The sequence below is a fragment of the Euleptes europaea genome, chromosome 2 (assembly GCF_029931775.1).
Source record: "Euleptes europaea isolate rEulEur1 chromosome 2, rEulEur1.hap1, whole genome shotgun sequence".
In the NCBI taxonomy this organism is placed as follows: Eukaryota; Metazoa; Chordata; class Lepidosauria; order Squamata; family Sphaerodactylidae; genus Euleptes; species Euleptes europaea.
In genome coordinates, this window is record NC_079313.1 from 11,563,416 (window position 1) to 11,572,475 (window position 9,060).

At 47.4% G+C, this 9,060-nt stretch overlaps 1 protein-coding gene across 1 annotated transcript in view; it reads left to right on the forward strand.

Moving 5' to 3' along the window:
• MAP2K2 (mitogen-activated protein kinase kinase 2) overlaps positions 1–8,427 on the forward strand; it is a 29,093-nt gene extending 20,666 nt beyond the window's left edge. Inside the window, exons 6-11 of the mRNA XM_056867707.1 lie at positions 805–929; positions 2,611–2,824; positions 4,445–4,509; positions 5,222–5,283; positions 6,169–6,214; positions 8,315–8,427. Coding sequence (XP_056723685.1) covers positions 805–929; positions 2,611–2,824; positions 4,445–4,509; positions 5,222–5,283; positions 6,169–6,214; positions 8,315–8,425 — 623 coding nt within the window. The 3' untranslated portion in view covers positions 8,426–8,427. The remainder of the gene's footprint in view (positions 1–804; positions 930–2,610; positions 2,825–4,444; positions 4,510–5,221; positions 5,284–6,168; positions 6,215–8,314) is intronic.
• Positions 8,428–9,060: the final 633 nt, after the last annotated feature.

Below are 9,060 nucleotides of genomic sequence, written 5' to 3' on the forward strand. Positions count from 1 at the left end.
CACATGACCCTGCAAAGCAGAGGAAGGCCATTGGCCCATCTGGTCCTGAATTTTATTGGCACTGAGTAGCAAAAGCTTTCCAAAGCCGCCTTCAGCTCTGTATACCTGAAGTCCTGTAACAACAGGTGCCAGAGGTAGAAATTGGAACCTTCTAGATGCAGAGTATGTGCTGTACCTCAGCTGTAACCCTGGTGCAACCTGGGAAGGGTCTTGAGGTTTTGGAGGTCTTCTGTGCCTCTGAAGCTTTGAGTGTTCCCCTTCATCCCTGTAGATTAGGAACTTCGTGTTTTACGCCCCGATTAAGAGGAAAACTGCGTATGTGAGATAAAGTATCAAAGCCTCTCAGCTAATTCCTACGTTCAGTGAAAGCCGGAGCGGTGTAGTGGTTTGGAGCGGTGGAGTCTGATCTGGAGAACCGGGTTTGATTCCCCACTCCTCCACATGAGCAGCAGAGGCTAATCTGGTGAACTGGATCGGTTTCCCACTCCTACACACAAAGCCAGCTGGGTGACCCTGGGCAAGTCACAGCTGTGTTAGAGCTCTCTCAGCCTCACCTACCTCACCGGGTGTCTGTTGTTGGGAGGGGAAGGGAAGGTGATTGTAAGCCTCCCTTAAGTGGTAGCAAAAGTCGGCATATAAAAACCAACTCTTCGTCTTCTTCAGTACCAGACTCTGACCTTGGCGAGTGCTTTGAAATATGTACAGCCCTCAGTGGGATGTCCCAATAGTTTGAATTACTCTTGTGCTGTGACATTTTCTGTTTTTTTTTTCTGTTTTGTTTGCTTGTTTTGAATCCACTTGCAGATGTAAAGCCATCTAACATCTTGGTGAATTCCCGAGGAGAAATTAAACTCTGTGATTTTGGAGTCAGTGGTCAGCTCATCGACTCCATGGCAAATTCCTTTGTGGGCACTCGATCCTATATGTCCGTACGTCCTTTTGCGTTCTTGTACACTATTTGTATTGGGGAGTGGACTTTTTGTCTGCCGGTGTGTGTCTTTACCCAGTTAATCTGGCAACAACGAAAAACACCTATGCTGTATAGGAAATAGCAAGAGAATGACCAGCAAATAGGCTCAATAATGTGTGTGTGTGTGTTAAATGCCGTCAAGTCGTTTCCAACTCATGGCAACCCTATGAATCAATGTCCTCCAAAGTGTCCTATCCTTAACAGCCTTGCTCAGATCTTGCAAACTGAGGGCCGTGGCTTTCTTTATTGACTCAATCCATCTCTTGTTGGGTCTTCTTCTTTTCCTGCTGCCTTCAACTCTTCCTAGCATGATTGTCTTTTCCAGTGACTCTTGCCTTCTCATAATATGTCCAAAGTACGACAGCCTCAGTTTAGTCATTTTAGCTTCTAGGGTCAGTTCAGGCTTGATTTGATCTAAAACCCACTGATTTTTTATATATATATATTTTTGGCGGTCCAGAAGAAAGTAGATTCTTTTGAAATGTGGTGTTGGAGGAGAGTGTTACGGATACCCTGGACCTCCAAAAAAAGAACAACTAGGCTCAATATTATACACTCAATATATATACAAAAAAAATTATCTAAGAAACTATGTAACCACTATATAACAACTATGTGTAAAAAAAAACACCTATCATCCAAAAGCGAAAATATACAAACAAATAACCCAAAGAATCAAAACTGAAAAGTCCATTTGAAGTATAAATGGCCCTTGGTCCAATATCTTAGATTTAAACACTTTTCAATAGCCAGTTCAAGGGCTGTAGGTAGACCGTGTCTTCTTGTCCAGAAGAATTTCTTGGTTGTCTCAGAAAGAGTCAGGAAAATATGCAGATATGCAGGGTCTCAGAAAGAGCCAGGAAAATATGCAGATATGCATATCTGCATATTTTCCTGGCTCTTTCTGAGACAACCAAGGAATTCTTCTGGACAAGAAGACATGGTCTACCTACAGCCCTTGAACTGGCTATTGAAAAGTGTTTAAATCTAAGATAAATGGACCAAGGGCCATTTATACTTCAAATGGACTTTTCAGTTTTGATTCTTTGGGTTATTTGTTTGTATATTTTCATTTTTGGATGATAGGTGTTGTTTTTTTACACATAGTTGTTATACAGTGGGTACATAGTTTCTTAGATAAAATTGTTTGTATATATATTGAGTGTATATTATTGAGCCTATTTGCTGGTCATTCTCTTGCTTTACCCAGTAAATGACAGATTGGGGGGAAAGAGGTGATTTTGCTTCAGGGTGTTTTATTTCCTTCATTCATGGAATAAACTGCAGCACAGTTTCAGTTATCAGGGGCTTGCTTCTGTAAGTTTGAGCCAAAAGGGGCTTTTCAACAACCAGTTTTAGTTATTGTTTCCTAATAACGAGAGAGACTGTTTTTTTTTCCTTTCGGCTGGGTTCTGCAGCCATCTCACAAGAGGTAAGCACCGCTGATCCGTAATTGTCGCTTGCCTGTTCATTTGTAGCAACGAATCGTGTCTAACTGATGGAGCAGGGAAGCTTTTGTAAACCGGAGGGGCGTGAATGTCTTGCACATAACACATTTTAAACAGCAGGGTTAACTTTGTCTTCAGGTGCATCCTGTGAGGCCAAACTAACCCGTGTCTTGTTTTGACTCCCCTTTGCAGCCCGAGCGCTTACAAGGCACTCACTATTCGGTCCAGTCTGACATCTGGAGCATGGGCCTCTCCCTGGTGGAGCTGTCAATCGGGCGGTATCCCATCCCCCCGCCTGACGCCAAGGAACTGGAAGCTATATTCGGCCGGCCTGTGATCGATGGGGCGGAAGGGGAAACCCACAGCATCTCCCCGCGGCCCAGGCCCCCAGGACGTCCTATTAGCGGTAGGGACCATACCACGAGCAGTGCTGGCAGTTTGATTCCTGCCATTAGATTGGACCCAGGACCTTCTGCCTGCTAAGGAGGTGCTGTGACTTCTCCAATAAAGCTCCTGCGAGTGAGGGAGAAATAAAGCTCCTGTGAGTGAGGGAGAAATATTTCTAACAGGCAATGGAAAGGCTAACAGTTAATCTCTGGCTGATGTGGATGTAATGAATCCTTGAAAAAAAGGTGGAGGGAATAAGTGTATCTTGATTAAGTATTGTTTAGGGGTGGGGGAATTTTCAGAAATGTAAAATAACAAGTAATATTAATAACTTTTAAATATATGTTATATTTGATTCAGTATTATGATTTAATAATAATTTGGTTCTATGATAAAGTTTAATTTTAAAATGGTATCTTATAAGCATCATGTAAAATTTTACGTTTTACAGTAAGACTGTTATCTATGAATGTGCAATGTTGTGTTACTGTGTATTGCAAAGAATATTGTCCTTATCTTTTGTTTTTTTATTTACACTACCAGTTTTTGTTTAGATTTGATGACTTTTAATCTGCTTTTTTATTCTTACTTTTCTACTTTATGTAGATAGTTAGACAGACAGACAGACGCAGGGCCGGTGTTACCATTAGGCGAACTAGGCGGTCACCTACGGCGCAGACCTCAGAGGGGCACAGAACTGGCCTGAGGGGCACAGTTTTAATCAGATTAGTTTCTTGAAAAAATGCAACTGACAATTTATATTTTTTTATTTTAAGATAGGTACCACAACAGTGCTATGGAATATAATTAATTATGTGTGTGTGTAAAGTGCCGTCAAGTCGCAGCCAACTTATGGCGACACCTTATGGGGTTTTCAAGGCAAGAGACTAACAGAGGTGGTTTGCCAGTTCCTTCCTCTGTATAGCAACCCTGGACTTCCTTGGTTATCTCCCATCCAAATACTAACCAGGGCTGACCCTGCTTAGCTTCTGAGAACTGATGAGATCTGGCTAGCCTGGGCCATCCAGGTCAGGGCCATAATTAATTATAACATCTTATAAAAAGTTTTGTAGGAATGCATCAGGTTTTTTATTTTTTCTACAAGACATCTGTTTTTGAAAATGAGTTAGCAATGGGAGGGGGCACAAGTAGTTAGCCTTGCCTAGGGCGCAAAAAAGACTGGCACCAGCCCTGCATATACGTGTGTGTGTGTGTGTATGTATGTATAAAAAAATTTAAAAAATGAAACAAAAGGCGGTGGAGGGGGTGTTCATTGTCACAGGGACCTATGAAATCGCTTCCTGCTGCATCCTGAGCATGTGCAGAGTGCCTTTCCCTTCTCGTGCATGACTGCAGCCAGCCACCATCCTACCCGGCTTCACAGTTAAGCTTTTTCAGGCCTAGGCTTCCCAGCATCACTTTCTTTAAAGAAACCGCTAGATGCCCAGGAAGCATGTTTGGTCGCTCAGGGCAGCTATTCCAGTTTCCCTTTTTGGGGAAATTGGAGACGACCAACACTTCCTCTGCATGCCTGTTTAGGCTGTAAACCTCATTTGTTTTTGTTTGTTTGTTTGTTTTTTATTAGCAATATCCACATGCCACAATTCACCCTGCCTTTTGTCCCTCTTTCCCAATGCAGGCCACGGGATGGACAGCCGGCCCGCGATGGCCATCTTTGAACTGCTGGACTACATAGTTAATGAGGTTGGTGACCTGCAGTGGGTTTTTTCCCCCCCTGTTGTAAGTTTCTTCCTCATAGCTTTAAAAGAATCCCAGGGGCTGGGGGGTGGGGTGAGTGAGAAATCCAAGTACCGTAATACCCCTCATGGCTCATGCTTCTCTTCCTTTTTTGCACATCTGGTCCAAACGTATCTCAGAAATGAAGCGCCCAAGCCAGGAATGATTTTTCCCACTTGAGTCAATCCCATTTTGTCGCATCCCACAGTTGGAAAGGGACTGTCCAGTTCCTTCTAGAGCCAGCGTGGCATAGTGATTAAGAGCGGTGGTTTGGAGCGGTGGACTCTGATCTGGAGAACCCCACTCCTCCACATGAGCGGCGGGCACTAATCTGGTGAACCGGGTTGGTTTCCCCACTCCTACACATGAAGCCAGCTGGGTGACCTTGGGCTAGTCATAGCTCTTTAGAGCTCTCTCAGCCCCACCTACCTCACAGGGTGTCTGTTGTGGGGGGTGGAGGTGATTGTAAGCCAGTTTGGCTCTCCCTTAAGTGGTAGAGAAAAGTCAGCATAGAAAAACCAACTCTTCTTTTTCATTTGTCCTCTCCCACCCCAACACGCAAACTGCACAAGTGGTCTTCAGTGCCTGCCCACTGTCTTTCACGCTGTTGTTGTCACCGAAGGTTTCCAGATCGTTCCCCTCCTTAACCCTCTATGTCTTCCTCCTCCCTTATTTCCAGCCGCCTCCTAAGCTGCCGTATGGGGTTTTCACTCAAGACTTCCAGGAGTTTGTAAATAAATGGTAAGGATTTGCTTTCCTGCATGGGGAAGGCCTTTGGCCGACAGAGGCTTGCCGCCCCCCAAATGGAAATGGCCGCAGGCGTGCCGCTTCCTCATCCTGTCTCCCAGATTTCCAGATGTGCATTCTCTTGATCATCTGTGGAGAATCGGGATTGTGTTGAAGCAGCCAGGCAGAGGGGTGTGTGGTTTCTTTCTTTTCTCCCTTTCAAGCAACAAAAGATTAGCGTAGTGTAAGGTATATGTGAGCATGCAAGTTAGCAAAACCTGCTTGCAGGCTTGCGCTTATTTTCAAAGCTGCTTGTTCTCCTGACCTGGTAGGATCAGTGTTGATGTGGGGGGGGTTGTGAGGGGACCACTGTCTGCTCCTGGGCAGTGTGACCCCCTGAATGGTGGGGTTGAGTTGGGACTGCTAACGAGAGCCTCATATGACTATATGAGGCAGTGTGTAGTGGTTAAGAGCAGCTGACTCTAATCTGGAGAACTGGGTTTGATTCCCCACTCCTCCACATGAGCGGCGGACTCTAATCTGGTGAGCTGGGTTGGTTTCCCCACTCCAACACATGAAGCCTGCTGGGTGAACTTGGGCTGCTCACAGTTCTTTCTGAACTCTCAGCCCCACCTACCTCACAAGGCGTGAGTTGTGGGAAGAGGGAGGGAAGGAGATTGTAAGCTGTCTTGAAACACCTTCAAGGTAGAGAAAATTGGGGTATAAAAACCAATTCTTCGTCTATATCCGTTGGGTCCTACTAAAATGCAGGTGCCACTCCAAAGGTTGAGCCAGAGTTTGTGGGGTGGGGGGAGCTTTGCAAATGGCAACCATTAATGAGCCTCCTTTTGCCTTTTTAAGAAAAAAAAATTAACAAAAACTTTTCTCCTGCTCCTCCAGCTTAATTAAAAACCCTGCTGAACGGGCAGATCTAAAGATGCTGATGGTGAGTGACTAAGACGTGTTCAGGGCTGGTGCAGACTCCAGGCCAAAATTAAAACTTAAGGGAAAAGCCGAGTCCTTCCGCCTGAGTATCAGCTCTGAAACCAGTGCATAATTTCTTAACTCTGTTTTTCCTGGTTTGGGTGGTGGGGAGAATACCAGGAGCTCTAAAAGGGACACCAGAAGTCCTACTGAGCTGTCTCTGAGATTTCAGCCTGCACTGCCCCACAAGTTTTAAAAGTCCATACACAAGAGCCTTTTTTTTTTTAAGGAACCTTGAGGCCAATTGTTTTGTTTTTGTTTTACACACACCTCGAAGGTGATGGTTGTAATCCCGGGGCACACAGTTTACAATGTGCGTTTACTCGGCAGGAAGCTGTTTTCTTGCAGCTCTTTGGTTCGTCCTCGGGGGCGAACGGAGCGGCGCAGAAGGAAGCCGTTCCTGAACCTCCTCTCTGCCGCAGCCAGTTTTGAGTCTGAGCGGAACGTGCCTGCAGACCAACGGTGGCATTTTGTTCTTCCCTGAGCCGCCAACAGTTCTGAATGTCGCCAGATTGGTCGGACAGATGCTGGCGGTGCTGAGGCCGTTCTGTACCAATTTAAGTCCTGAAAGATCCAGTCTGTTCACAAGTGGGGGGGGGGAATAGTGTGCGCGCGTATGTGTTTTTCACCCCTAGCCAATATCATTTGTTTCTGGAAAGCGTGCCCGGGGGAATTTCCCCCCCCCAAAAAAAAGTTGGCAACGTGGTGTTTCTGGAAACCTGAATTCTCCACAGCTGCAGATACTTGACCCCTCTCCAGAACCTGGATGAGGGGGTGACAATTACCTTGGGGGTTGTGGAAAAGCACCCTCTAGACCAGTGGTTCCCAAAGTGGGCAGTACCACCCCCCTGGGGGGCAGTGGGATTACCTAGGGGGGCACTAAGAGGCAAGGGGGCAGCAGGGGGGTGCTAGAGGTGGGCCCCTTCAACTGTGTTGTTGGATAGGGTAGGGGGCGCTGGGGTTGAGTTTGTGGAACCAAGGGGGCGGTGGCCCGAAAAGTTTGGGAACCACTGAACTAGATCTTGCAATGATAGATCTAGACCTAAATGATAGATAAGTAGTGCTGTGTATTATTTAGATACATTGGCTAAAAGGTTTAACAAACAGTGTTAGAATACTAATATAATGTAGTATAATATAGATGTGTAAGGTAGCTAGATCCTATGCAGGCTTGAGTATAAATGTATGTATTTTGGTTATGTTAAAAGTTCCAACCAGTTTCAAGATGTAATGTTTATTTGTTGGTACAGAGCCCCGTGGCGCAGAGTGGTAAGCTGCAGTCCTGCAGTCAAAAGCTCTGCTCACGGCCTGAGTTTGATCCTGACGAAAGTCGGGTTCAGGTAGCCGGCTCAAGGTCGACTCAACCTTCCATCCTTCCGAGGTTGGTAAAATGAGTACCCAGCTTGCCGGGGTAAATTGTAGACGACTGGGGAAGGCAATGGCAAACCACCCCGTAAACACAATCTGCCTGGTAAACTCCGGGATGTGATGTTGCCCCATAGGTCAGGAATGACTGGGGACTACATTTAGCTTTACAGAAGCCCTCCTTCGTTCAAGATTTCTGCCTCCCTGCCCCCCTCCTTAAGGCCCACGTTAGGCCAGTATGCAATTCCTATTCCGTTCCTTGTATCGGTGGGTTTCTGCAAGAGGCCCGGCCCCCTAGCCAGAGCGTCTGCCTTACAAAAGCGACCTGTTACCAGGTTGGACCCTGGGTCCATTTGGCATCTACACAGACAGCGATAACTCTAGGGGAGTCTGAAATTGAAAGTCAGGGCAGCTGGCTGTGCCCAAGGATCTGGTAGGTCTTTATTTAAATGGAGCCGCATCGTGAGCAGTTTGTGTCAGAGGAGCATTGCGCACATACCGGATGTTCCTGTGCGATGCCTCGTTCTCAGCATTGGGGGTGGGGGGGTCCAATCATTTTTGGATGTTCAGTCAGGCCCTGTTTTTCCTGCCCTGCAGTTGCCTCCTGCAATAACCATATCCATTCCCGTGGGGACCGTCAGGGGACAGGGTGTACTGACCCCTTTAACGCCACCTTCTCCTTCTCCTCCGCTTTCAGAATCACACCTTTATCAAGCGCTCCGAGGTGGAAGAGGTGGATTTCGCCGGTTGGCTTTGTAAGACGCTGCGACTGAACCAGCCCGGCACGCCCACCCGCACTGCCATGTGACCGCCAAGTGAACAGCGTTCTTCTCCTCCTCCCCCCCCTCGTGCACCTGCTTGTCTGCCGTCGTTCACTGCCCTTCAGCAGAAGAAAGAACTACCCCTTCGCCCGCCTTCTCCTCCATGCTCCGGAGCAGCAAAGCACCAGTCGCTTTGGGGGAAACTGCCCGGCCCTCCCGACAGCGAGAGCAGAGACCGGCTCGCTCCGTCCCGTCCCCGTTTCGTTGCCCGCTTTCCTTTCTCCAGGCCGAACGCTGCTCAGAGCCTTCTGACTTGGGACGGGGGGTGGGGGGGCTGCTGTAAAAGTGCTGCTGCTTCTTGTTAGGTTGTGTCACCAGGGATTTGGAGTGGGGGGGGAGAGGCGCAAAAATTGTCCGGGCAATCCAGTTGCCCTGTTTGTGCACTTGTTCTCTTGGGGCGGGGGCCAGGATAGTTGGCAGCGGACGCCGCAGACGGGTGGAAACCTTTGCGTAAGGAGTGGCTGGGGGCAAAGGTGGGCAGGTTACCAAACAGTGTGGCTGTTTGGTCTACGTTGGTAGAGGAAAGGAAGACTCGAGCCCAGTTGCTTCCTGGAGCGTGCCCGGGGAAGCTGGGGGTGGGGGAGATATAGCAGGAGGGCTGCGAGATTAAGGAAGTTTGTGG